The 27,214-nt window shown below is 55.2% G+C and overlaps 3 protein-coding genes across 4 annotated transcripts; all 3 read right to left on the reverse strand.

Moving 5' to 3' along the window:
- Positions 1–421: 421 nt before the first annotated feature.
- C1QB (complement C1q B chain) lies at positions 422–2,921 on the reverse strand. Its single transcript, XM_030963851.1, has 3 exons — positions 2,763–2,921; positions 1,421–1,580; positions 422–1,121 (listed from the first exon to the last, which is right to left on the reverse strand). The coding sequence occupies exons 1-3, from the start codon at positions 2,919–2,921 to the stop codon at positions 553–555; spliced, it is 888 nt and encodes a 295-aa protein (XP_030819711.1). The 3' UTR covers positions 422–552.
- Positions 2,922–3,805: 884 nt separating this feature from the next.
- Positions 3,806–5,740, reverse strand: LOC115912346 (complement C1q subcomponent subunit C-like). Its single transcript, XM_030963850.1, is given in 4 exon segments — positions 3,806–4,306; positions 4,309–4,743; positions 4,960–5,149; positions 5,645–5,740. Coding segments are annotated over 4 exon segments (783 nt in total). The 5' UTR covers positions 5,684–5,740; the 3' UTR covers positions 3,806–4,187.
- Positions 5,741–6,945: 1,205 nt separating this feature from the next.
- Positions 6,946–8,932, reverse strand: C1QA (complement C1q A chain). 2 transcript variants are annotated; one of them, XM_030963900.1, is made up of 3 exons: positions 8,879–8,932; positions 8,010–8,173; positions 6,946–7,886 (listed from the first exon to the last, which is right to left on the reverse strand). In XM_030963900.1, the coding sequence occupies exons 2-3, from the start codon at positions 8,170–8,172 to the stop codon at positions 7,318–7,320; spliced, it is 732 nt and encodes a 243-aa protein (XP_030819760.1). In that variant the 5' UTR covers position 8,173; positions 8,879–8,932; the 3' UTR covers positions 6,946–7,317. The 2 variants fall into 2 exon arrangements, with proteins under 2 accessions (XP_030819760.1, XP_030819761.1); XM_030963901.1 differs by having other exon boundaries at positions 8,010–8,176; positions 8,879–8,921.
- Between the last annotated feature and the right edge of the window lie 18,282 nt (positions 8,933–27,214).

A 27,214-nucleotide genomic window follows, 5' to 3' on the forward strand; every position in this document is an offset into this window, starting at 1 on the left:
GTGGGTATTTCTGTCACCACCACCACCCCCAAAAAAAGTCTGAGAGAGGTTGGTGTCCCCAGATCCTGCCACTGCCAGGACTCTCCAGTACAGCACCACCTCCAGCATCTCCCCACGTACCACCAGTAGCCAGTGGCCCCAATTTTCCCACTATGTCATTGTCCTGCCCCCTGCTAAGGGCTGAGCTGCCTCTCCATGTTTTCCTAACCCTGGGCTGGGACCCTCTGGGTGGCTCTGGACAGAGATACTCGCCCTGGTCTGCAGCAGGAACTGCATGACTTGTCTGGCTCTACTCAGCAGTAATGAGATGCTAATGAGCCTGGGCTGCACCCAAGAGGGCGAGAACCAGTACCCTGGTTGTGTGAAAATTATTTGCGAGGAAAAAGGCAAATCCTATCCAGAAAGGGACCAAATAGTGCGAAGAGCTGTCATTTATTGCGCAAGAATGGCAGCAGTGTGCTTCAAGCACTAATTTGGGAGCAAAGAGTTTCCAGAGGAGTCCTCAGCACTGCAGAGACTGCAGAGATTGGCCACAGATACATCTCCAGTGGGCTAAGCCTCAGGGAAGATGAGGAAGCCAGAGAAAATGCTGTCAGACCCTTCCAGCCCCACCAAGGAGTTCTTCTCTGTTGGTTCCAGCCAGACAGACTCATTCATGGCCATCTTGAGGACCACGCCACCCGTGGTGACCTGGAAACTGTTATGCACGTAGTCACAGAAGGTCACCACCCTCTCGCCCCTGCTGGCACCCTGGCCCTTTTTGATGTTGAGGCACAGGTTGCCCCGGGAGGTGACGTGGTAGGTGAAGTAGTAGGTGCCGGGCACGCGGCAGGTGAAGCGGCCGTAGCGGTTCTCATAGTGGCCCTGCTCGTTGGTGAGGATGCGCTCAAAGCGGATGGGCTGCTCCCGGCGGGGGTAGGAGCTCATGCTCCTGGCAGCCGAGAACCCGGACTTGAAGGTGAGCTTGTAGTCACCAGGTTCTCCCGGGGGGCCAGGCAGTCCCTTGCTACCTGGTAAGCCCGTTGTACCTGGGATGCCAATGGGACCAACCTTCCCAGGCTGTCCCGGTGCTCCTGGGACTCCCGGCTCCCCTCTCCATTCTTCACTCTGGCCAGACGGTCCTAGGAAAGAGGAGGAAGAGTCATTGTGGTCACAGCCAAGACCCATTTGTCTGCAGAGAGGGAGCACGAGCAAGGAAACCTGTGCTGGGTGTGGGTCAGTGGAGACCTTGCCCAACAGGCAGGTGTGACACACCTTGCTGTCATCTCCCTCCTTCCCCAGGTTCTTTGGGGTGCTCCATCATCCCCACCTGACAAGACCTCAAAGAACTGGTGGAAATGGGTTGCTTTCCCAGGACAATCTTTCTCTGCTCTTGGCAGTCACAAGACAGTGTTTTACCCACCTGCAGCCTCTTCCTTACCTTGCTCACCCTTCGGGCCATTCTCCCCGTCCCTGCCATCGCTGCCAGGCTGTCCTGGTAATCCTGGGATGCCTGGGATGGTGCCGTAGGTCCTGCAGAGTGTGGCACTGGCAGGCTGCCCTCCAGCCAGGTAGAGCAGCATAGCCCACATGATCCACATCTGTGGGAGCATGGAACGGTGTTGGGGGCTTTCCTGGGGGGTGGGAGGGCTGGGGAAGGCACTCTGAGCTGCTCTGAAAGATGGTGACTGCAAGCAAGTCTGGGTAATATGATCAGGGAGGGAAAACATCCTACTGCAGAGCCAAATTCACTCTCCTGCTGGCCCTGGAGCAAAGAACCATAACCCTTGGGCAAGGCAGGGTTTGCAGTCTCTTGTCATTCTTAAACCCCCAGTTTCCAAGTGCACACAGCTTCAGCCACATGAATATTTGGGACAGGTTATCTCAGAGATCTGATGCCCAATGTGGCCATGCTGCTGCCTTGTGGGAGAAATTCCCCATCTCATCTCAGGACCATACTTGCAGAGCAAAATCCTTACGCAACCAGAGTAGTTTTGTCATCTGCAAGGGAACAGGCCTTGCCTTCCACCAGCATGTCTAAGGGACAGTGCCAGTCCTTGAAAATGGCAATGAGCCCCCAAACCTCCCTCCTCCATCCCACCAGTTCCCCTTGTGACCTGTCACACAGCTGCTCAATGCCAGAGGCATTTCTGTATCTAACAAGCCTCACTGGGACAGTTATCTGGGCTTCCATGCCTGGGGTCTTACCTTCTTCTTGACCTTCCTGCCCAACTCCTTCCCCCAGATCCTGGTGTGGGTGGATGTGGATAAGTACTGGGCATTTGGGGGCTGGATCTGGACATCACAGCACCCCAGCCACCACTCCCCCATCCCAGGTGGATTTTCCCAGTGCTGAAGCTCTGGTGCCAGAAGGACAAAAGATTGGTGAGTTGGATCCTTCAGCCACAGCCGTCACGATTTGGGTGCAGCAGGAACAAAGACCAATCCACAGGCTCCCAGCCATCAGAAGGCAAGAGCTTCTCAGGGCAGGAGAGCACCCCCAGGGCACCTTTCAGACTGATGCACCTTTCAGTCTCTGATAACCCTTCTGGAACTCTGCCATCTCTGCTTTTATGTTTTCCTTCTTCCAGGCGGAGCAGGAGGGGTCAGGGTCCCATCAGAGACCTCCACCACCCCCAGCCCAGTACCTCCACCCCCAGTTTCTCTTCTGCCACAGGCCACAGGGAAGTGCCAGCAATGCAGGTGACTGTCACCCTGCCAGAGTGGGGTTCCACACATGCTCCTGCCTTCGGGGGGAACCTTGGGCTCGGTCTTGCTCTTACCTTGAGCTCCTTGTTCATCAGGTGGGGAGATGAAGCAGGACACCCCAGAGTCCTGCTCAGAAATGCCTGAGAGGAGAAGCAGAAGTTTACTGCAAGGGTTATTGTGAAAGCATCTGAGACACATCCCCTTTTTATCTTTAGCTCCTGTCCTTTTTCCATGGCAGTTTCAGATCCTCCATGAATGCTGTTGTCAGCTGAGCAGGACAAGCCTTCCCCAAATAGCACCCTGAGCCCCTCCAGCCACAGCTCTGCCCTGCAGGGTCCCTGGGTCCTGCTCAGGGGTGTTTGCTATGAGGAATACTCTTTGGAGCTCCAGATGAGTTTAAGGTAACCCAACAGAGCTGCAGAAATGTGCATCCATTCAGGCAGCACCCCTCAGACTGCTCCATGTGCTTCCAGCTCTGCAGGCCCAGGGGATGCTGCAGAGTCTCAGCATCCATCACCTTGAGTCCGTGCCCCTGACCCTCCTAAATATTGTGCATGGGAAGTGATTTTACCCTGTGGGAAAAGCATTCCCTGCTTTGGCTACTGCCTTGTGGAAGTGAAGTACAGGACGTTTAGAGAGGAGACTGCCTTGTTCCACCCTTCAGTGTGTGACACCAGGAGAAATCACTGCTGGGTTTTGGTGGGCTCTGCATCCTCCACAACCACGAGCTCCTTTGGTGTGGCTCAGGAAAGCCAGAGCATTTCCCCTACCCCATCCTGGTAGGGACCCCAGGGATGTCCCAGCCATGGTGTTGGGGTTTCCTTTGCAGTCTGTGCCCCTATAGAGCTTTGGAGGGAAGTGGAATATCAGGGTCCTGCTTGGATGAGTCTTGGTGCCCTCTTGATAGGGGCTGTGTGGGGACACAGGAACCATCGTGGGCCTGCAGCAGCCAGGGGTCCCACCCCCTGTGCCAAGCCAGGTGTGGATGGGGTGTGGTGGTCTCTGATGCTCACGAGCCTTGGGGACATGCTGATGCACACAGATGGCCATATGTCACGTGCACATTTGTGCACACCACATGGAGGAAACAACACACTACACCAGGTGCATTGGGGAAGGTTTTATTGACACTTTCCACAGCCAGGTCATGGCAAAGGTGCTGCTGCAGCCTACTGAACCTGAGGCAGCCCAGGTGGGGAGGGGAAAAACACAGGGAGACCTCTGAGGTAATGTGGGGTTAGCAGGGGGGATGCACATGGCAGTGCCAGCAGGACCAGGAGCTCAGCACCATCACTGTGGGTGCAGATGTAGCAGATGTTCCTGTTCCCCCTGTGCAGCAGCTACCAGGGCTCAGCCCCCAGACTGAGGGGGGGTCTGGCTGCTGGGCTTGATGCCCTCCCGGCAGAGAAATTGGGAGCATCAGGAAGAGCCCAGCAGTGAGCAGTGAGTTCAGGGCAGGTAGAAGGCGCTGGGGTGCTGGGGTGAGCTCTGCTGATCCTCTAGTCTGGGAAAAGCAGGAAGCCTGAGAAGATGCTGTCGGAGTTGGCAATGCCCACCATGCCGTTGTAGTCGTTCACTCCCAGCCAGACCTTGTCGGCAGCAGCCAGGTGGAGCAGCGTCCCCCAGAGCTGACTTGCACTGTGTTGGTCTTGTGGTCGCAGAAGCTGGCCATCCTCCTCTCGTTTTTGTGCAGGATGACACAGAGGTTGGCTGTGTGGGAGCTGTGGAAGACGAAGTAGTAGACCCCAGGGAGCCTGCAGGTGAACTTGCCTGTGGCAGTGTCGTAGTCATGGTTGGTGTTGGTGATGACGTTGTTGAAAACCACGGGGACGTTCTTCAAGGGGTACTGGCTGGTCTGCCTGGTCACTGAGAACGCTGACTGCTGCTTCTGCATGGAGGTGCCAGGCGTTCCTGGGGGGCCGGCATGGCCTGCCTCCCCAGGGATTCCCATTGGACCAGGGGGCCCAGGGGGGCCAGGCTTCCCTCGAGGCCCAGGGGGGCCTGGTAGCCCTTTCACACCCTTGGGCCCTAGCTGTGTAGAAAAAGCTGGGATACCTGTGGGATGGTAGGGAGTGAAAGGGAGTCAGTGTGAATGGCAGGATGTGGGGAGAGGCTTCTCTAGCCCCTTCCTTTAGGCAAGAGAGTGCTGTTGCCTCTTCCACCTGACTACAGAGGATGCTCTCCACATCCTGCAAACCCAGGCAGACAAGCCATTGTGGACTCAGCGCAGCCCTGCAAGAGCCCATGTGGTTTCCCTCTTTGCTCACTCACCTGGCTCCCCTTTGGCTCCCTTCAGTCCATCCCGGCCATCCCTGCCTGGTATACCCGGCATGCCTGGCAGGCCTGGAGCTCCATAGCAGCTGTGAGGGTCTTCTACAGTCACAGCAGAGCCCAGATTCAGGAGGAGGAGGGTGAGGGCCAGATAGAGCTGCTCCCAGAATCTCTTCTCCATTTTGGTGTTCTGTAGTACGGAAAGTGAAAGAAAGGGCTGGAGTGAGGGGTCAGAGCAGGGTGGCTTCAGGACATGGAGAAAATGAGCCTGGATATACCAGGAACACTTGGATGCCTTGCGTGTGTCCTCAATGTCCCACCTATACACACTGCAGGACAGTGGGGAGGTGCACATGTGGAGGTGGGCCCCAGGCTCATCTCCAACCCCAGGGCAGCCCCTGATGGCACAGTGTGGGTTGGACTTTCAGTCTGGATGGAGCCATGAGGTCTGAGGTACCCATGGCCAGCCCCAAGCCCTCTGAGTGCAGTGTCCCCAAACCCTGGAGATGCACACACCACTGCAGACTGTCACCCCGTGCTGCACTGAGGCTGGAACTCCCTGCACACAGCTGATCTCCCTCCTCCTCCAGCAGCAGCCTGACTGTCCTGGCTCTGTCCATCAGGATCAATCCTTCCATCAGCTGGTCCATCCTGTCTCCGTCACAGGCGCACAGCCCGTCAGTACCTCTGCCTTCATCCTCTCCTCCTCCTCTCTCATCCACATCCTCCTCTCATTCTCCCCCTCTCCAGCAGTGTGCCATCCTGCTGGACCCCCAGTCCCACCCTCGAGACAGGGACCCTGCAGCACCTCTTACCTCTAGTGGGGACCAGGGCAGGGATCCCAGGCTGCCGATCCCGCTGGGCGCGTGGTCACTGCCAGCACAGTGTGGTGGGCGCGGCTCCCTGACACCCTCGCTGAGGAACTCACAGAGTTAGGAAAGGGTAAAGGGCACTTGTGAACACGGAACCCGAGCTGTTCCTAGCCAAATTTCACATCCTCCTGCCTGATGCTTTCTGCTGAGACAGCACTTTCTTGGTTCTCCAGCAAAACCCGTACTGGTGCCACTGCAACAGGAAGGGCTGGAAGGAAAGAGGTGGGACACAGCTCAAAGAGATGTGGCACAACTCCCCAGTGCAGGGAATAGCCCTCCCCAAATCCCCTGCTTTCCCTCTTACTTCCCTTGTTTCTGAGTAGAAGGGCAGCTTGGGAGCAGAGCCTCGGGCCAGCTCCAGTGGGCTGGAGATGCCTGTGGCACTGAGGGGCTGCTGCAGGTCACTGCCTGGCTCTGATGGAAGATGCTGCACCCCTAAATAGGACTGGAAGATGCTTCCCTTTGAGAGTTTCTGATCTGCACCCTTCCCCATGCCCCACCAAGTTCTGCTGGGTGCTGGACTTGGTGAGGCCCCAAGATCCCTCACTGGGGTGTTGCTTCCTGCAGGTGACCGAGCCTCCTCCTCATTGCTCCAGGAATGGGGATGTTTGAGTGCCCAGTGTTTGTGGAGCAGCTCCCCTGAGGAGCAGTCCCAGGGGATGGCATCTGATGGCAGCTCCACCGCCATCACCCCACAATCCCATCTGTGTCCCAATGTCCCTGTCCCTCCTTGATGTAATGCCAGAGGACCACAGCTGCCTTTTGCCTTCCTGGGAGAGTTGGGTGCCAACTTGGGACCATGTGGGTGAGGTACAGGATCTGCTGCCTGTGTTTTCCCCTGCAGGACAGTGACCTTGGGCTCAGCAGAGAAGGACACACATAGCCCTGTCCCAGATGTTTCTTACTCCTCCCTGGAAGTGTCAGCTCTGATTGGACACTCCATTCCTCCCTGTCCTTCTGCACTTGCAGTGCCAGGGACAAGCTGGAATCACTTCTCTCCCTGGCAGCTTGGAAAGGGGTCCAGGATATTGATGGTTCAGGGAAGATGCATGAGTAGAAAAGAAAACCCAAGGAGTAGTGGTAGAAGAAGCATTTATTTATACTGATGGGGAGGTTGTGACAGGATGTGTCCCAGTGCCAGGAAGGCTTTTGCAGTGGTTAGTGGAGCAGAAGCAGCAGCAGGCAGTGATTTCCCACTCAGGAGCAAAGAGCCACAGCTGGTGACAACTGGGAGTGGAGCTTGAGTGCCCAGGAGGAGAAAGGGATGAGAGTCCACAGCCTCCAGGACAGCGCAGGCAGGCTCAGCATGGAGGTGAGTGCTGCAGTGGTGACCCACAGCTTGGCCAGTTGTGACACTGGGAAAGCACAGAACACTTCTGGATGCTCAACCTGCAACCATCCCCATGTGCTGTGGCACTAAAGCCTCCCACACATGCAGAGGGGAGCAGTCAGGCAGGCAGACACCCCACGATGCTGTGGGAGTCCCTCAGGCCGTCTCTGGGGACACCAGGAACCCGCTGAAGACGCTGTCAGCCTCGGAGCCGCTGTAAATGGAGCTGCCCATGGCAGGGTTGGTGGTCAGGGACACGTGGTCACCCACGGCCAGGCTGAGCACGCTGCTGCCTGAGTTCACCTGCAGGATGCCGCGGCTGTTGTTGTCGCAGAAGCTGACCATGCCCTGCCCGTTCTTGGTGATGCTCAGACACAGGTCTCCGCTAGACACCACCTGGAAGCTGAAGTAGTAGAGCCCGGGAATGCGGCAGGTGAACTTCCCGGTCTGGGGGCTGTAGGAGTTCTCCTCGTTGGTGATGATCCTGTCAAACACCACCGTGGTGCCTGCGTGTGGCGGGGCCAGCCTGGAGGCGGAGAAGGCGGGACGCGGATGCTCCAAAGCATTGCCAGCTTGCCCTTTCTGCCCCGGTGGCCCTCGCTCCCCTGGCATTCCTGGAAGGCCTGGTAGGCCAGGCAGGCCAGCCATGCCTGGTTCGCCAGGATACCCTGGTTCGCCTGCATCCCCTTTGGGTCCCTTGATGCTAGAGCTCAGTGCTGCTCTCCCTGGGGAGAAGAGGGGAGGAGAAGGAGTTCATGCCCATCTGGCATCTCCTGAGCTGCTCCCACAGTCTGGGATGCTCTGACCAAGAGGCTCCCAGGCCTCCAACATCCCCGGCTTCCTCTTACCTGGCTCTCCCACGTCACCCTTCTGCCCTGGCCTCCCATCACGGCCAGGGACTCCAGGGGAGCCATTCTTGCCATCTGGTGCCCTACAGACTCCGTCCTCCAGCAGGGCCATGCCTAGCACTGCTGCCAGGATGCTGGCTGCCAGCAAGAATCCAGGTTGCATCCTGCTTCCTGCAGCACAGGGATGAATTGGGGATGGAGGCAAACACACACAGATATGCAGGTGCCCTCATCAGATGCATCCACAGATCTACTGAATTGTCCAGTATGGATAAGCAGACACCACATGCAGGGAAGGGTTTTGAGGCTGTGTGATCCGAAATCACTGATGGCACTGAAAATCTCTAGCATGCCCATGGCAGAGCTCTGGGATTGAAAGCCCAGGACATGGAGCATGGCACATACCCTTTCCTCCATGTCCTGGGCATGGGTAGGGGCACCTCAGATGCCTGTAGAGGATGTTTATTCCAGTTTGGGGGGAGAAGCGCTGCTGTGTGGGGCAGTGGCCCCATAGGATAGAGAGCACAAGGGAGGAAAAGATGCAAAGACACACGACAGTGCTCAACGGGAAAGGGAAAAAGGGCAAATGATATCCAAACCTCCAACACGCAGAGCTGGGAGAGAGGACATGGATCTATCCCAAAATCTGAGGTTCTCAGCCTGGGACAAGTCTGCAGAACCCTGTGATGTCCACAATCACACAGAGCAAGGACAGATTCCTGCAGATTCCTCTTCCCCCCGCATCATCTTTTCCCTCTTTTTCTACTTTAAACCCTTATGAAGGCGGAAGTGAAGAAGGAAGGAGGACAGGGAGCAAGGACTGGAAAGTGGTGGCAGGAGAGTGTCCCCAGCTGTTTGTGGTGAATTACCTTGGTGCAGAGGCTGAAGACAGGGCAGTGTGAGAAGCTCTGTTTGCTGGAAGCTCTTCTCTGGGAGTAGGGAGGAAGAAGAGAGGGGTGGGAAGGATGAACTTGCATGCTCTGTGGTTTGCCTGGATGGAGAAGGGATGTGTTGAGTTTCATTTTCTCTCTAAGAGAAAGAAACTTGTTCCCCTTTCCATGCTTGACTCTGGCTTTACTGGAAACAGCTTGGTCAGGGAGAGTGCAGCACCACTGGGTGCCCAGCCTGGCCCAGCAGCAGGGGCTGGTGGTGACTTGGCACAAAGCAACATGACTGGAGGATGCCCACAGGCTGCTGAGATGGCAGGAGGGGACAGGTGATGGGAGTACCAGATGTCACAGCCACCCAAGGGATGCTCAGGGCAGGAGATCACCTTTGGAGGCTTCTGCTCTGGCTGATGGGCAGAGTGTCTGTCACTTTGTCATGGTGCTGCTGGGTGCTGACCTCTCCAGATGCCCACCTTGGAACTGCATTTGGATGGAGCAGGATCCAGCAAAAGGATCATCAGTGCCTGTGTGGCTCAGCTGGGCCTCGAGTATTTTGGTTGGATATTAGGGAAAGGTTCTTCCCCCAGAGGGTGGATGGGCACTGCCCAGGCTCCCCAGGGAACAGTCATGGCCCCAAGGCTGACAGAACTCCAGGAGTGCTTAGCCAATGCTCTGAGGCACAGGATGGGATTGTTGGAGTGTCTGTGCAGGGCCAGGAGTGGGACTGATGATCCCTGGGGGTTTCTTCCAGCTCAGGATAGTCCATGGTCCAACAATCTCCTTCCCGCTGCCCTCACTGCAGTGCTTTGGGGAGCTGGTGTCTAGAGTAGAGTGGGAAAAGATGAGGGTGTCTGGCACTGATGATGCTCTCAGTTCCCTTTGGGTAGCTGTGCCTTGCACCAGCCAGATCTGGGCAACCCCAGGAGCTGTGTGTGGCCTTGAGGTGAAACACCAGCACCTCCTATCACTGAGTGCAGGGAATGAGTCCAGGGGTGCACATTCAGCTCTGCTGAAAAAGATCCCCAAAATGCCACCAGTCCCCAAACCCCATCACATGGGCATGGGACGTGCCACAGTGACTCTAGCAGCTGAACATCCTTGGGACCCCGGGGACCACCCAGGCCGCCCCATGGGGGACACAGTGGGCAGTGAGGAGGGGCCTTCTCATCCACATTCCCTTGAGTGTCCTTTCAGGAGTCCTGTGGCAGCTGCCCTGGCCTGGAGCGGGGGCTTATGGGAGGATATCCCAGGAAAGAGGACGGTAAGCAGACCTGGGATTAGGGTAACTCCAAGTCCAGGGGTGTTGACAAACCCCCTATCCCCTCCGCCTTTGGCTTCCTGCATTCCCAAGGGAGGTGTTGCATCATTTCCAAAATAGCTGAAAAAGGCGATGACCAAAATTCAGTCTAGAGACCCTTGCCAACAAAGATCTGTCACTGAGTTGGTCTTTAATTCATTGACTAGATGCCTGCTTAATGCAATATGTTACACATTTTTAATCAAAATGTTATCCCATAATAAATCAGATGCCCAGAAGAAATGTGATTTTATCAGCAGAGTTCACCTATCAACTGGACCTGTAACCATGTCAAGGCAAGATGACAGGTAAGTTGGAAAGGACCTACCTCTGCCAAATGGTGTTTCTGGACAGTAATTGTATTTCTGTCCTATTGCCCTTTCTTAATATACAGCCCAAATCAGACCACTCCATCATTTCATTCAGCATTGATTGATGGCTGGGTCCTCATGCTCTGTGTCCTTTGTCTTCTGCTGTTCCCTTAACCCCATTTAAATGCTCAATTACAGGGGCCTGGCTGTGGGTTTCCAGCACCTCCAGAAGCCGGTGTTGGTCCAGGTGTTCCTTCCCCCAGGTCCTTGAGATTTCTGAGAAGTGTTTAGCCCCACTCACCTGACTTTCAGAGTTGCTGTGGTCAAGCCAACCCTTCCTCTCCCATCCTCTGAGCAATTCCTCCTCCTCCTCCTCTGGATCTGAAGCTGAGACATCCCAGGCTGGTTTGGGTTAGCAGGGACCTTAAAGCTCATCTTGTTCCACCCCGACATGGGCAAGGACGCTTTTCATGTCCAACATGGCCTCGGACATTTCCAGAGATGGGGCAGCCACAGCTTCTCTGGGCAACCTGTGCCAAGCCCTCTCCACCCTTAGAGGAGGATTTATCCCCAACACCCCATCTGACCTTGCCCTCTGGCAATGGGGAGCCATTGATAGCGACAGCCGTGGCTCCAGAGGTGCTGGCCGCAGGGAGCCAGCCCGAGCACTGCACGGCGCCATCGCTGAGGCTTCTGCAGGCCGCAGTTGCCGGCACTGGAAGGCCCAGCCCGGCACCCTGAGGGTGTTCCCTGCCCCGGGAGCGGGGCTGCGGCGGGCCCGGCACCCTGAGGGTGTTCCCTGCCGCCGGGAGCGGGGCTGCGGCGGGCCCGGCACCCTGAGGGTGTTCCCTGCCGCCGGGAGCGGGGCTGCGGCGGGCCCGGCACCCTGGAGGGGCTGCGGCGCCCTTCCCTGTCCGCCCCGGGAGCGGGGCTGCGGCGGGCCCGGCACCCTGAGGGTTCCCTGCCCGGGACCACGGGTGTTCCCTGCCGCGGGGAGCGGGGCTGCGGCGGGCCCGGCACCCTGAGGGTGTTCCCTGCCCGCCGGGGCGGGGGGGGGGGGGGGGGGTCCTGCCGCCGGGCGGGCTGCGGGCCCGGCACCCTGAGGGTGTTCCCTGGCGGGGGGGCGGCGGCGGCCCGGCCCGGGTCTCCCGGGAGGGGGCTGCGGCGGGCCCGGCACCCTGAGGGTGTTCCCTGCCGCCGGGAGCGGGGCTGCGGCGGGCCCGGCACCCTGAGGGTGTTCCCTGCCGCCGGGAGCGGGGCTGCGGCGGGCCCGGCACCCTGAGGGTGTTCCCTGCCGCCGGGAGCGGGGCTGCGGCGGGCCCGCAGCGAGGGGACGCGCCGCGAGATGGCGCTGCTGCCTCAGCAGCGCGGTGCCACCGCCGGCGCCGCCCTGAGCGCGGCGGGATGGCCGCAGTGAGCCCGGGGTCCCGCGGCCTGTCCGGCTGCAGTGTCCGCCCGGACACCTCTGCCAGGCACCGCGCGGCCGCTCGTGGGCCGGGATAACCCATCTCCCCAGCGGCCCCAAAGCCCCTTTCCCCGGGCTGGGGGCGGTTTGGCGCTCCCTGGGACGGGGGGACGACCGGGGTTTGCTCGGGGGCGATCAGGCCGTGCGGGAGGTGCGGGGCCCGTACGGCCCTGCTGGGCTCTCCCTGTGGGGCAGCTCCAGCAGAGCCCCCCGCAGCACCGCGGCCAGCCCCCAGCATGGAGCAGGGGCTGACACCATGTAGGGGACCCCAGACGACATGAAATGGGGCCAGGCCCAATGCAGAGATTACCTGGACTAGCCAGAGGATGCTCCATAGAGCCCCAGGTGTCACAAAATCATCCCCAAAGAGGATGGTGCCTTGGTACTTGGGGAACCTGAGCACTCAGGTGAGCATCCACATGATTCAGAGCACCTGTTATGGCCTGTTGGCACTGCTGCACACCCAGGAACTCTGCTCCAGATGATTTTTACCCCAAGCATCCCTCCTCCTTTCAGCATGGGGCAGCTCCTTCTCCTCTGGCTGCCCTCCTAGCTGGGGGTGCCAGGCGAGACAGGTCAGTGCCTCCCCAGCCCTGCAGCCCTTCGAGGAAGGGAAGTGATCCCTGCACAGCCTCCCCCGTCCCCAGTGCCTGCAGGCACACAGGAGTTGCTGACAGCAGACAACAGGAGAGATGCTGCTGCGCTGCCTTCCCTGCTGGGCATCCCTGGGGTGCTGAGCTGACAGGCAGGAGCTGCCAGAGGAGAATAAATCAGGCATCTGGCACTTACCTGTCCTGAATAGAAGGCAGTGATGATGGAGATCAGCAGTGCTGGCAGGTAGCACACACCCCTCTGCTGCCAGTCACCAGCAGCCCAGTCGGCCACCTGCACCCACTGGGCGGTGAGGACAGCTCACAGCATCCACGTTTCTGCAGCCACTGCTGGCTTAATGGTGCCTGAATAACTGGGCAGATGGATGTTGCAGCTGTTGAGCTGGGCTGTCCCAAACAGAATCAGGGAATTAAGGAAGCATAAAGTTTGGAAAAGCCCTCTAAGATCTTGGAGTCCAAATATTAACACACCAGGTTAATGCCAGGCCCATCACTGAACCAGGCCCCAAAGAGCCACATCCATATCTCTTAAATCTCTCCAAGGATGGTGACACGACCACTGCCCTGGGCAGTTGTGCTAGTGCTTGACAGCCCTTTCAGTGAAGGAATTTTCTCTAATATCCAGCCTAAACCTCCCCTGGCACAACTTGAGAACATTTCCTCTTGTCCTGTCACTTGTTACCTGGGAGAAGAAACTGACCCCCACCTAGATCCATTGTCCTGGCAGGGACTTGTGGAGAAAGATGGTGCCCTGGAAGGATTTCATGAGATGTCAGGTGAAAATCAGGCTGCAAAGCCACTTGCCACGCTGTGTGACACTGTGTGGCATGCTGCCACGTGTCTGAAATGTTTTTAATTGCTGTCCCAGGGGATGAGTTATTCCTGTGATAGATGCTTGCACAGAGCGGGTGTGAGGAAGAAACACAAGTATGTGGTTTAAGAGCCAGGATTTCAGGCTCCAGCCCTTGCTGGCTGTCTCCTGTCATTGATGCACATCTCTGTTGGCTCATGGGACAAGAGGAGATAGATGAGTGCAGAGCAGCCCTGGGCAATGCTGGGAAAGCTGGTCCCATCCCTCTCTCTCTTGTTCCCTGTTGAGGATGTCAGGGCTTGTCATTATTCGACATCTATTGGTTAATTTGGCTGATTGTTCCCCATTCTTTAATGTATCCGTTATTTATTTATTCTCTGGTGTAACAAGCAGTTCCAGATTGATCACTTTGGCATGTAAATGAGCTGCTCTAGTGCTTGTCACTGAAATTTGTAGATTGGGGGAGTTTGCAATCAAACACAGCCGGAATCTAAATTACGGCATTTCAGGCAATAATAGCAGGGAGAAGACAGGAAGGATGTGCCATAAATAAGATGGTATCAGAGCAGGGTGCCCTGAGCTGTGCTGACAACACGCCAGGAGCCCCAGGGTGAACAGCAGGAGTCCCTGCCCTGCAGAGCTGGGCTGTCCTGGCAGGGCTGGCTCCTTCCCCAGGGGAGAAGGGCAAACAGAGGAAGCAAAAGGCTTTTGGGAATGGCAGGGCCTGGCTGGGGACTAAAGGCTGCTCTGAAGAGCCCAGCGTGGGGAAAGTGTTTACAGGACTACAAGCTGCAGGGAGCCTCAGGACTCTAGCATAGAATACGGATTTGATTGCTACCATGGATCATGTTTGGCATCTTCCCACCTCCATCAAAAGTCAATGGATGCATCCAGGATGAGATTCTGTCCCTCCTAAGGTCAGTAAGAAAGATCACACCAGATAAGTAAGAGATCCAAGTGCTCTAGGCCTTCCTGCAGGCAGTGGGCACAGCTGGGATGGGATCAGGGAGCCAACGTGGACCTTTGCAACACCAGGGGAGAAGAGCCTGTACCTTTCCATGCCAGGGTATACATGGAACAAAGTCCTGCCAGAGAGCAGTGATGTCCAGCAGGCAGTGTGCTGTGGGTCTCAGCAGAGCTGCAGAAAGGACCTCAGGGATCCCCACTCCAGCTCCCTGCTCATGGCAGGACTATTCCAGCGTTAGATCAGGGAAGATGTGGCTTTGCCTACCTGAGTCTGGAACCACCCAGGGACAGAGATAGCCATGGCTCCAGTGAGCTGTCCTAGAGCTGGACCACACACAGGTGAAGAGACGTTTCCTGATGTCCATCCCAAATCTCTGAAGGTCTCCTGTGTGCCCACCATCCCTAGTTATGTCATTTGGCATCACAGATGTGTTTGGCTCTGTTTCCTTGCAATTATTCCCAAGCAGCTGCAGCTCCCACCTCACCCTCCCCTTCCTCTGGCTGACAGCGAGGGTGGTCTCCCCACTGCTGATCATAAGGATGAACAATTTCCCTCGAATTGGCCACAGTCTCCCCAGTGCAGCAGTTTAGCTCATCTGTGCTTTGTTCACATTCAGCCTGGTGCCCACTGATTCCCACCCTAACCCTTTCCCTACTCCAGCAATGAGTCCTGAGCCTGTTAAGCCTTAAGGAGAGCCCATGGTAGCTCCTGATCACCTAAAGGTTTAAAAATAGCTTGAAGTGCCATTTTTACAAGGCAACAAAAACAACAACAAAAACATCCCAATTCTTGTCCTTCCTTTCCCTCTTGGCTTTATGCTATGGGTTCAGGAGATGAGGCTCTGAGACACATCCTAGACATGGTGGGATTCCCTTCAAACCCCATGTGGTGGCCATACTGGAGGGGAGTCACAGGGTGCCAATCTCTGGGCTGTCAGTTTTGCTGCCTCAGTTCTGGTTCTGTGGGGTTTGGACTCTTTGGGGCCTTTAGGCCATGGTGACACCATCAGGAATCTCTCCACCAGGCAGGGATGTGCTCATCCCAATGGATTGGGAACCATCAGGCACTGGTTTGCAGCAATGTTGTGCCTCCCCACTGGGCTGGGATGACCAGCAGAGATCCTCCCTGCACCCTGTGCCCAGACAGTTCTGGAAAGCTGCTGGAGCATCATGCCCCCTTCCCAGACTTATCTCCATCCTGTGACCTGCTTTCCCTGACATCAGGCTTTGAAAATGCAGCGGTAGTTTCCTGCAGGTGAGCATCAGTGTTAACTGGGTCATGGCAGCTGGAGGTCTGTGCTGGCTGCAGCCCATTACAGCTCATTTCTGTTCAAGCTCACTTTCCACAGGGGCTTTTCTGGCAACTCAGCTCCCCTCTACCTGCCCTTGGCTGCCAGATCGATGGGAACTCCCAGGCTCACTTGTCTGTCTGCCCAGTTTGGAGGGCAGCTGATTGCTGATCCTGAGGCTCTGATTGCCTCTGCCTGTGGCCAGCAGGGCCCCAGCATGTGCCTCAGGCTCCATCAGCCAGCCTTGCACTCAGCTTTCCCAGGGAATACCCCAGCGGTGCTGAGCACAGCTGGGATGGGTGTTTCCAAGGCAGGGAGGTGTTCAAGCTGCATTAGGCTGGAGGCCACGCTGCCTCCCTGTTCCTGTGCCCTGACAGCCACACACCTTCGAGTGGAGGGACTCAGCCCATGGCAGGGGGTTGGAAGGAGGTGGTCTTTAAGGCTGCTTCCAATTCAAGCCATTCCAGGATTTGATGATCCTGGTCTGATGAATACAGACCTTCAGCAAGTCTGATTTTGGTGGCTCTCTGGCTTTGCTCCCAACAGAGGCCAGCAGTATCTGTATCCTCAATCCTGGGATGGCTCACACGCTTCCAGCATCCTCTGAGGCACTTCCATCAGCTCAACAGCTCCCTGCCCTCCATGGACACATCCCAACCTCTCTGCTTCTGTTAGGACCTCACCCTCCTCAGCCACCTCTACTGCTTCCCACCAGGACACACCACCTTCCCAGCTTGGACAGACACTTCCACTTGCAGTGGCATGAGCCACTCAGGATTCACTCCTGTCCATCCTCTCCTACATGCAGAGGTCAAACCCATGTCCTTGCTGCCAACTCAGAACCAAATCAATCAACACCTCAGAGGCCTCTCCAGACTCTTTGTGTGGGGGCGATTGTGTGGCAGCCCCAGCACTGACTCCCTGGCCCGGAGTTATTCTTCACCTGGACTTTTAATTTCAGAGCTGCAATGAGGGAAATGAAGAATCCCGGCTTCTAATTAATTACTGACTCACCTGTAATTGATGAAAGTTACTGCCAGTGTGTCTGGTTAATTGCACTGTGGGGAAGGTCACTCTGAACACTGTTTTTCCAAACACCCCAGTGGGTGGCCCAAAGTCCTGAAACAGCTCCACTCTGCAGATCCTGAGGGAAGTTTGCACTGGTGGCAGAAGATAGCTGTGATCCTCTGGCCTGTGTATGTCACCAGAGTGGGGAACCACAGAGCATCCTGGAAGGTGGCTACCTCTGGACAGTGGGTCCTGGTCCTCTGGATATTGGGAAGGAATTCTTCCCTGTGAGGGTGGGCAGGCCCTGGCACAGGCCAGCCAGAGCAGCTGGGGCCGCCCCTGGATCCCTGGCAGTGCCCAAGGCCAGGTTAGATGAGGTTTGGAGCAGCCTGGGCCAGTGGAATGTGTCCCTGCCCATGGCACGGGGTGGCACTGGATGAGCTTTAAGCTCCCTTCCAACCCCTCCATTTTGGGATTCTATGATTCCATGGTCTGATCTGGTGGATGCAGAGGTCCCAGCATGAGGCCAAGCACAAGGTGATGCATGCAGGACCCTACAGCTGGGCTTCATGTGGCATTTCATGTGACAAAAAGACTGCATTTTTATTTCCAGGTCAGATTTATCCTATAATGGGACATATTTGGTTGCATTAGCCTTCATGATGAGGATTCAGGGCTGGGCAGTGGGATCTCTAAGGTGCTGTAATCCTTCCAGTAATGCCTGAATTTTTTTCAATTTAATTTACTTGGAGAAGTCAAATGAAGCCTCTCATTTGCCACAATGATACAAGGAGATTACAGCTTGTGCCTCCCATTCTCAGTTCTGAGCTGGATGAAGCTCCCTAATTCCCTAAAAGCCCATATTATTGGGATGTGTGTTTGTTCTCAAGTGTCTCCTACGCTGCTCTGATGTAGGATCCCCTGGGAAGAGCCATATCCTTGCACTTGGAGCTGGATGTGCCTCACCAGGGCTCAAGAGGGGATTTACTGAGCCTTTCAAATTGTCTCCCTCACTAATTAACGACCAGGTTTCAGGTTCAAAACATGCACTTAAATAAACGCCAAAGTGCATTTCATTAATCTTAATTAATGATTTAAATACTCGGAAGCCTCTGCTCAGGCCCTGTGATTGATGGTGGCTCTGTCACCCTTCTTGTCACCCCTGCCTGTACAGTGGGAACAGGGACAAGGACCTGTCCCTTTGCCTGCTGCCTGGACATCCAGGCTGGGCACCATTCTGGAAGGTTTTAAGTGCTTGATCGGAATGAATGAGTGACAATTGTTGCTCTACACAGGACAACTCCCCTGAATATAAACTCTGTGTTTTGGGTGGGCAGCCACTGCAGCAAAGCATGCCAATAGCCAGGGCTGGTGGAAAACAGGCTTTGCAAACCACTGGAGGGAAGAACTGGGCAAAGTGGGCAAGAAATTGCACTTCAGACCCCTGCAAAGATCCGTCCACATCCTGCAGGGCTTGGACAGCTCAGGGGGCACAAAGAGTCTTCAGTGCCATCGCACCTGAGGTGGCACCAGGAGCATTTCCCAGTGCTGAAATGCTGAGGGAAGACTTTCTATCAAATGCACCCATGGAACTGTGGAACTACGCAGATGGTCATGGAAACGTGAATTAAAGGGGGAAGGACCCTCCTGCATTGCCAGAAAACTGCTGCTGAGTCTGAACGTGGAGGCTGCACCCTGGACTTGCTCTCTGCCTGCGGGAGGATCTCTGCCAAATCTCCCGTGGAATTAGGGTAGAGATAACTATCAATTTAGAGACCAGGGGATTTGATAAAAGCTTGTTTGCACATCCACAAAGGCGCAGGAAGAGACAATGGCAGGAGGGAGAGCTCAAACACTACCCTGGGGCTACCCCGATACTCCCCAAAGGAGAACTATCAGCCCACCAAATGTCCAGAAGTCGTGGTGGACACAGTGGACACAGTGCCAGGTGGGGACCCAGACTGAGGACTCCAGAGGAACAACCACCTTGTCCATGGCCCCTTCCAGGGGTGTCCCAGCAGAGCCATCTGTTCCAGTGTGGAGGTGTGAAATCATCACTGGAAGTAGCTCCTGGGGTCACCTTTTGGACCAAAGACGTTGCTGCCCTGGGGTGTGAGACCCAACGTGGGATGTGGGGGAAGAGCATTTTTTGTGGATAAACTGGGTGTCTGAGCGCAGCTGCTGGAGGGATCAGTGCTGCATACAAGTGTGTGTGTACTTATATTCTCTCTATCAGACCTACACCCTGCTCAGCCCCAGGAGCAGCAGGATGAGGCTCTTTGGTGCTGTTGATGTTCATGTGCGTGCTCTGAGTGTCTGTCTGTGAGCTGTGTGGCCAGGCAGGTGTTCAGGTGTACACTTACACAGCTATAGAGGTGTACATGCAGTACAGGTGTGTGCTGTACACATCTTCAGCTTCACTACTGATAGACCTGGGGACAGGCAGCTGCAGCAGCCTCACGTCCCTCGGCTGCTGGACCCAGCCTAATGTGCTCCCACTAACAAAAAAATACTGAAGCCAGCAGTTTAGTGAATAAGAGATTGGGAATCAGCAAAGGAACTACCTACACTTGTCACTGCTGTGTCCCTGCTGCAGACCCTGAAGTGCTGCATCTCTGGATGTACAGGCAGGGAGAGGAAAAAATAATCTTTTTGGAGAGAAGAGCAAGAAACTGTGCCCATGCTGTTGTTCTTCCAGGAGACGAGCGTCCTGCTGCTCCTCTGGGATCGCAGCAGCTCTGTGCGTGACACGCAAAACCTCAGCATCCCAGTTACCCTGAGCTTTGGAGCTGGAGGTGAGACAGAGCTGTCTGCACAACTGCAGTGCTACCTGCTTGAGTTTTCACTGAGACCTTGCTCCTCAACAGCAATATCCTTGTTCCCTCTCTCACCGTTCCCTTCTCCCTGACAAGAATCAGGAAGGGATGCTCCCTTGCTTTCAGGAACTCTGATAAAAATGTAATTTTTAAAGCTCCACTTCCCTGAGTGATGACATTAAGCATAATACTCGGTTTCTGCCTAAAATAGGTATATTTTTTTCATCTGGTGAAGAAAGAACCTCAAAAACATTATTAAAAGGCTACTGCCAGTTTAGACATCAAAAGCTGGGAGTGACAATCCAAAATCAATAATGGTTTTTAATTCAGACCTTATCTGAAGCTGGAATAGGTTTGGGACAGAGCATGTGGTTTAGTAGCACCCCCAGGGTGATGCTGAGAAGCATTTCTAAATTTCTGGGAGACTTAGGGACACTAGACTATGGATGTCATATAAGGTGGCAGCATTTCCCAGGTGGCGCTGGGGTCCAGATGTGTCCTGAGCAGCAGCTGTGACCTTCTGTCAGCCCTGTCCTTTGGCTGGGTGGGGATGGGGCCCCTTCCCTTGTGCTGTGCCTCAGGGCTGTGGCTCTGACAGCCTGGTCCCCAGCCAGTTCCTCACCCTTTATTAAATATCACACTTTGCTTCAGATGCTGATTAATTTCTAATCACATCTGTTTTCCAGTGGCCATCTTCAAGACCCCAGGGCTGCACTGCTGAGGATCCTGTGTCTCTGGCACCTCTGAGGTAGCATTTCTGCTGTGCCCATGTGCCTCAGCCACATCTTCAGCAGAGCTATCAGACAGTCACAGAATGCCAGACTGGTTTGGGCTGAAGACAAGCTGAAAGCCCATCCAGTGCCCCCCCCCCTGCCATGGCAGGGACACCTTTCACTGGCCCAGGCTGCTCCAAGCCACATCCAGCCTGGCCTTGGGCACTGCCAGGGATCCAGGGGCAGCCCCAGCTTCTCTGGGCAGCCTGTGCCAGGGTCTCTCCACCCTCACAGGGAACAATTTCTTCCCAATATTTAATCTAAATTTATCCTCCTGCTGCTTTCTCATCCAGCTGTACAGGGTCTCTGCAGGGTAGGACAGATGGGAATCATGACTGTGACATCCACCCAAGGGAACGCTGGCCAGAGCACAGGCTGCAGGGGAGCACTCTGAGGTGCCTGCCTTAACCAGACATCTTCCTTTTCATTACTGTTCATGACATATTTGCACTTCCCTGTGCTCTCAGGGGGCCCTGCTGTGTGCACCCCCCAGAAGCCTGTGGGAAGGCTGCAGTCCTAAATGATCCTTCATGGGATGGTCCCGTGAGAGGAACATGGAATCATCATGGATCAGGCTGTTCAGGCTGGAGAAGTGGAGACCTCAGAGCCCCTTCCTGTACCTAAAGGAGCTCCAAGAGTGCTGGAGATGGACGTGGGACAAGGGATGGAGTGTCAGGACAAGGGGGGAATGGCTTCCCACTGCCAGAGGGCAGGGATAGATGGGATATTGGGAAGGAATTCCTGGCTGTGAGGGTGGGCAGGCTCTGGCACAGGGTGCCCAGAGCAGCTGTGGCTGCCCCTGGATCCCTGGCAGTGCCCAAGTCCAGGTTGGATGGGGCTTGGAGCAGCCTGGGATAGTGGAAGGTGTCCCTGTCCATGGCAGGGGGTGGCACTGGATGAGCTTTAAGCCCAAACCAGCCTTGGATTCTGTGATCCCTGCAAAATGCAAACAGTGTCCTGGAACCAGGCAGTGGGACAACGAGCAGTTGCTGCCTGATTGTGCTCAGGGGGTGTATTTGGATCAGACTGAGGACAGATAAATCGTCTGCATTCAAAATGCTTTCCTTGTGCACAGCTGGCTCACATGACGGATCTGGGAGTCAGGGAGCCAGGGGAGGAGGTTTATCATACCTGAGATTAGAGAAGTGTCTGACAAGTGCTTACTCTGTCAGCCAGGAGTAAAGGACCCCTGTGTGAGTGAGCAGCCGCACTGGGGAAAGGCACTGCTGGGACTTGCTTTCCTTGCAGACCCAGGACTTGGCAGCACTAATGGACCAGTGGCCAGGGAGGAGCTGGAGGATGAGGGTGGTGCCTATGACACCTGCACACAGCTCCCAGCCTGTGTCCCCTCTGTGCTGAGGCACCTGCCTGCAGCCCCTTTTCTGTCTCTCCCAAACCTCCTCACCTGCTGCTTGCACCCGTCCCTGCCTCCCTTCCCTGCCCAGTAACTCCTGTGACAGACACAGACAGCACCAGCCAGAGAGGAGAGCCAGCTCCAGCTGGGTGGAGGAGCTGGAAATAGCCTTTTGTTAACCATTTTTAGCAGTTCAATTGGAGATGCATTATTTTGCCAGCAGAAACTTCAGCGTGCTGTTTATCCCTCTTAGGGGAAGGCTGTTATTAGTGCAAATGAATCAGCATGGATGCAGCTCCTCAGCAGCTCTGAGCTGGGAGTGCAGCAGGAGGGATGCAGCAAGCACAGAGAGAGCCTTCAAAGTGCCATTATTAATTCATGCTCACATTCATTGGAAGAACACATTCAATTGTGGCAAATTCAGCTGCTTTAGCCCCTTGGTGCAAGGGGCTTGAGGGAAGGAGCTTTGTGAGTGCTGGTCCAGGCTTGGCCTGCAAAGACAGAGTGGAATGGTACTGGTTTGACTGGGACCCTGGCAGGGATGGTGCCCTTCACATCCCACAGCTTGCAGTTACTGGGCACAGAGGTGGAGTCATTGTGACCCTGTAGGCAGGGATGGCTCATGGACAGGGATATTCACAGAACATCTCAGATTATCTCCTCCAGCATTCACAGCCTCCTTCAGCTCTCATTTCAGAGATTGCACCACATAAAAGAAGGGTTATATAACACCCCAGTGCCCCCAGTCTGGTGCTCATCCTGTGGAGGCTGCACGGAGGCTCCCACTCCACAGTAGGGCATCCTGGTAGCACAGATGGATCCTGGTCCTGTGCCGACCCCAGTCCCTTGTGCCCTGACTGAGGGACTAGTGCAGGGCACAGCAGGCAGGCTGCACATACGTGATGGGAACAGGAGGTGTGGGAGGAGCTGTGGCACCCAGACACACAAAGACTCTATAAATGCAGGTACAGCATGGACAGGCACCCGCTCCCAAGCACAGATACACCACTTACTGTTCTCTGCATTTGTCACCCAGGGTTGTAACTCAAAATGGAGAGGGGTTTTGTCTTTTTAACAAAAAATGTGCCCAGGGAAATAGGTCCATGACACTGAGAGTGTTTGGTGCGGGTATTTTGGCAGCTGACCTACAGGTTCTTCCTGCCTGATGCGTGACTGCTCTGCCAGCAAGTTTTGATGGACAAACTTTGGAAAATTTAATGGTAGCCCAGGGATGCAGGATTCCCAACACTGGAATTTTGGATAGTAGCAGCAGGGTGTCCATGCCCACCCTCTCCAGGCCAGCCATGGAGGGCACCTCCCATGTGCTCCATGCTTTGCCCTTTTTGCCTGGAGTATCACCCCAGCAGCACCAGGGATGATCAAGCCTGGTCCCTCATTGCCAGCAGCAACACCAGCACTGCACATGAAAAGGGAGGAGTATCTGGAAGATTTTCCCAAGTGGTGGTGCCCAGCAGGAGCAGAGTGGGTTAAGTGACACCAGAGCTGCCACAGGGAAGGGACAGCACATCCCAGCCAAGCCCAGAGTGATGCAGCTGAGGAAGGGAGGAGAAGGAGGAGGGAGTGGGAGTCACCCTGCATCCCACTGGGGTTTAAACCTGCAGCCCCATAGACACAGGGCTTTGGGAACATGCATGGGCCACATGAGAGGGGTCTCAAAGGGGAGGGAAGTTGGTCAGAAAGGCTGCAGCAGCACTGGGCACACAGAGATGCTCTGGATTCAGCAGAGCCAGGCTGTAAGGATGACAAACCCTTCCCACAGGATGATTGGAATATTTGCTTTGTTTTCCTGGCCTTTGCTGAGGTACTAATGAAGTGCTTGGAGGCACAGCAGCAGTGAGGGCAGTGGCTGTTGGAGGGGGCTGGTGCTGCACGCTCAGTGCTGGGATCTATTATCTACAGCAGAGAGCCAGACCTGCACTCAGCTGCACAAACAGGCATTTAACAGGGCCAGAGGCAAGGTCACAGCTGTCAGACAGGCTGTGTCCTGGAGAGCAGAGCCCTTGGCAGGGGACTGCAGGACAGCACACCTCACAGAGGTGCTGTTGGTGTGGCCACAAGGGCAAATGAGGTGCTGGTGTGAGTAAGAGGTGCCATAGAGGGGAATGACCTCCCTGTCCTTGTGTCTGACTGAGCCCCAGAAAGATTTGATGTGGCTGATGGATTTCTCACTGTCCAGCAGAGGATGTTTCTGGTGCTGTGCTGGGTGCTGCAGGCAGATGGGCTGGGGAAGGTCAGGCATGAGTGACTTTGTCACAAAGACAGACCCTACAGACCCAGGCAGATGCCAGGGATTGCCTGAGGTGTCACTCAGACACCAGCTCCACAGAGGTGTGATCTGAGACCCGCTGCCCAGCTGTCCCATCACTACATCACTTCATCCACAGCACAACCAGAGCAAAGCAGGTACTCATTCATAGAACAGTATCAAAACATGGTCAGGAAGAGGCTCAAGGACCTGAAACTAAAATGTGCCCAGGGAACACAACATACTATGTAAATACAGATATTCTTATCTTCAGATCTGTTTGCTCTATAAACCTCTGTGTGCTACTCACCCACTGTCACAGGTGAACTCTTTCTTCTGATCCCACTACTCCTGCTCCACATGCTGCCACCATAACAGTTCAGGGGGTTCTGGGGTCTCCAGTAAAAGGAGGATATGGACCTGTTGGAGAAAGGCCCAGAGAAAGGCCACAAAGATGTTCAGGGGGCTGGAGGCCCTCTGCTCTGGAGCTAGGCTGGGAGAGCTGGGGGTGTTCACCTGCAGAAGAGAAGGCTCCAAGGAGACCTCAGAGCCCCTTCCAGGGCCTAAAGGGGCTTCAGGAGAGCCGGAGAGGAACTGGGGATAAGGGGCTGGAATGCCAGGACAAGGGGAAATGGCTTCCTACTGCTAGAGGGCAGGGATGGATGGGATATTGGGAAGGAATTCCTGGCTGTGAGGGTGGGCAGGCCCTGGCACAGGGTGCCCAGAGCAGCTGTCCCTGGATCCCTGGCAGTGCCCAAGTCCAAGTTGGATGGGGCTTGGAGCAGCCTGGACTATGGAAGGTGTCCCTGCCCGTGGCAGGGGATGGAATGGGATGAGCTGTAAGATCCCTTCCAACCCAAACCTGTCTGGGATTCTACGATTCCTGCTCCAGGTCAGAGCAAAGAGTGGACAGGATGGGTGAGGGGAGACCACAGAGGCAGGAGCGAGGGCAGGGAATGAGGGCAGGGGACAGCATCTCTTGATCCCCGCAGCTGGAAGGATGGAGGGATGCAGGCCATGCAGGGAAACCCTTCCTCACCCTTTATCTTCCCTGTGCAGCTGGAGGCCATGTGCTGTGCTGGGTGCAGGGAAACCATTGATCTGGCTGTTTGGGCCTGGAGCCAGCACTTAGGATCAGGATGTCACCTCCAGGGAGGTGTGGGTGACACTGAACAATGACTGGGAAGCTCTGGCTTGGCCTGAGTGTTGTCTTCAGGCACCTGCTGCAAGCATCTGTCCATATAGAGATGCTTTGCTGTGGTGGATCCCTCCTCTGCCACCAAAGAGGATCTGCATCCCTTCCCTTCTGTGACTCCACGTGCAGGTCTCTCCTCTCTGTCCCATTTCTTGCTGCCTGAGCTGAGCAGAGCTCCAGGTCCTTCTGCACAGGGATACAGCTCAGCTCTGCTGCTGCACAAGCTTTCATGGCAAGCTAATTCTGGAGTCACTAATTTAATGATGATTAATGACAGGTACACCACCTTTTCCTTCCTACTTTTATCGATTGGGGAAAAAAAACTGGAGCAGAGCCGGATATTAATTAATTCTCTCAAGTGGAGGGGAAAGTAATCAGACTGAAATCAGATTGAATTTAGGACTTGTGGGTGAGCAGGAGGATGTGCTGAGTGATGAAAATGAGAGATGTCCCAGTCTGGCTGGGCTGGGAGGGACAAGGCTGCTGAGCAGATTCCCCTGGAAAGGGCTGGCAGAAGTGGATGTAAGGGACAGGTATCCAGGCTGGACCTGCCCACCTGGGGCACACAGCCAGGCCCCTCACTGGGAAGGAGTGGAGATGATGGGAATTTGGTGCAAAGCCTGGCACGGATTTGGCCTGGGTGGCCTTATCGCTGCCCTGCCTCCTTTGGCTCTCTTTCGTACAAGCTGCATCACAGCATCACATTACACCTCACTGGCAGTGTCCCAGGCCAGGCTGGACAGGGCCTGGAGCTGCCTGGGACAGTGGAAGGTGTCCCTGCCATGGCAGGGGTGGAATGGGATGAGCTTTAAGGTCCTTCCCAACCTAAACTAGTCTGGGATTCTGTGATTGTATGAACATCCAAACTGGCTGAGCTGCCACACAAAGCCACATTTTGCGAATCTCTATGATTGTAGATTTTTTGCTTCACCTGGAAATGCCAGAGCAGGGCTTATCAAGGCTGGGGACTCAATCTGCCAAGCATCTAGCTGTTTTAAAACCACATATCCTCCAAGAACATCCATTTCACCTTGATAAAACACCTCCTCCCCTCCTTCCCTGCAAATCAGTTCAGTAGCAGGTCAGGGCTCAGCCTCACAGCTCACTGAGGCTCAGGGCTCCAGCAATCTCCCAAGTATTTAAGCATGACTAATTGGCTTGTGCCTACCATACAAGGGATTTAAAGCCTGTATCCTATTCAAGCACTGGTCAGACCCACAACTGCCTAATTTCTAATAGCATGCACACTCAGCCATCAGACAGGAGACATTCCAGAGTGCCCTTTCCCTTTGCAGTCCAGTGCAGTGTCACCTCACATTAGGAGTGGGACCATGAATCCTAAACCTGTGACCCCAGTGAAGCAGTCAGTGATGCTGTGTCAAAATCTTTTGACATTATGCTTCAAAAAAGAATCTTAAAAGAAAATGAACCAAATTAAATAAATGCAATTAAACAGACATTTTTTCATCAGAAGAGGGGTTACTGACTGGGTCCAATCCAGGATGTGAGCAACCTTGTGTTCACAAAGGACAACAGAAAGTTTTCTGCTGAAGTCTCCAGTTTGGGCAAGGCTTTGTGGGTCAGGTTGGGTTGGACTGAGCCAGCAGTGAGGGCTGTCCTCCAGCTCTACAGGGGAGTCCAAGGCAAACTCAGTCTTTGGAATGGCTGGAAAGAGAAACAAGAGCAAACCAGCAATCTAGTTACTGCTCCTGCACCAGCAGTAGAGACTAGTTTAAAAGAATCATGGAATATCCTGAGCTGGAATAGCTCACAAGGATCATCCAGTCCCATTCCTGGCCCTGCACAGACACCCCAACAATCCCATCCTGTGCCTGAGAGCATTGTCCAAACACTCCTGGAGCTCTGGCAGCCCTGGGGCTGTGCCCATTCCCTGGGGAGCCTGGGCAGTACCTGCACCCTCTGGGGGTAGAACCTCTCCCTGATATCCAACCTAAACCTGACACAGCTCCAGCCATTCCCTGGGTCATTTCACTGGCTGCCAGAGCAGAGATTGGAGCTGCCCTCCACTTCCCCTTGGGAGGAAGCTGCAGACCCCAATGAGGTCTGACCTCAGCCTCCTCCAGGCTGAAGAAGTCAAGTGACCTCAACAATTTAAGCACACTGCCTTTAATGCCCTGGAGACAAGATGTGGGAGT

The sequence above is a fragment of the Camarhynchus parvulus genome, chromosome 21 (assembly GCF_901933205.1).
Source record: "Camarhynchus parvulus chromosome 21, STF_HiC, whole genome shotgun sequence".
Taxonomy (NCBI): Eukaryota; Metazoa; Chordata; class Aves; order Passeriformes; family Thraupidae; genus Camarhynchus; species Camarhynchus parvulus.

Bases quoted from the DNA above. Each gene is read 5' to 3' on its own strand.
- C1QB (XM_030963851.1), bottom strand. From the start codon at position 2,921: ATGGAAAAAGGACAGGAGCTAAAGATAAAAAGGGGATGTGTCTCAGAT. The intron at 1,581-2,762 runs GTAAGAGCAAGA...ATGCTCCCACAG, and splicing joins TGATGAACAAGGAGCTCAAG to ATGTGGATCATGTGGGCTAT. The intron at 1,122-1,420 runs GTAAGGAAGAGG...CCTCTTTCCTAG, and splicing joins TGGCCCGAAGGGTGAGCAAG to GACCGTCTGGCCAGAGTGAA.
- C1QA (XM_030963900.1), bottom strand. From the start codon at position 8,172: ATGCAACCTGGATTCTTGCTGGCAGCCAGCATCCTGGCAGCAGTGCTA. The intron at 7,887-8,009 runs GTAAGAGGAAGC...TCTTCTCCCCAG, and splicing joins GGGTGACGTGGGAGAGCCAG to GGAGAGCAGCACTGAGCTCT.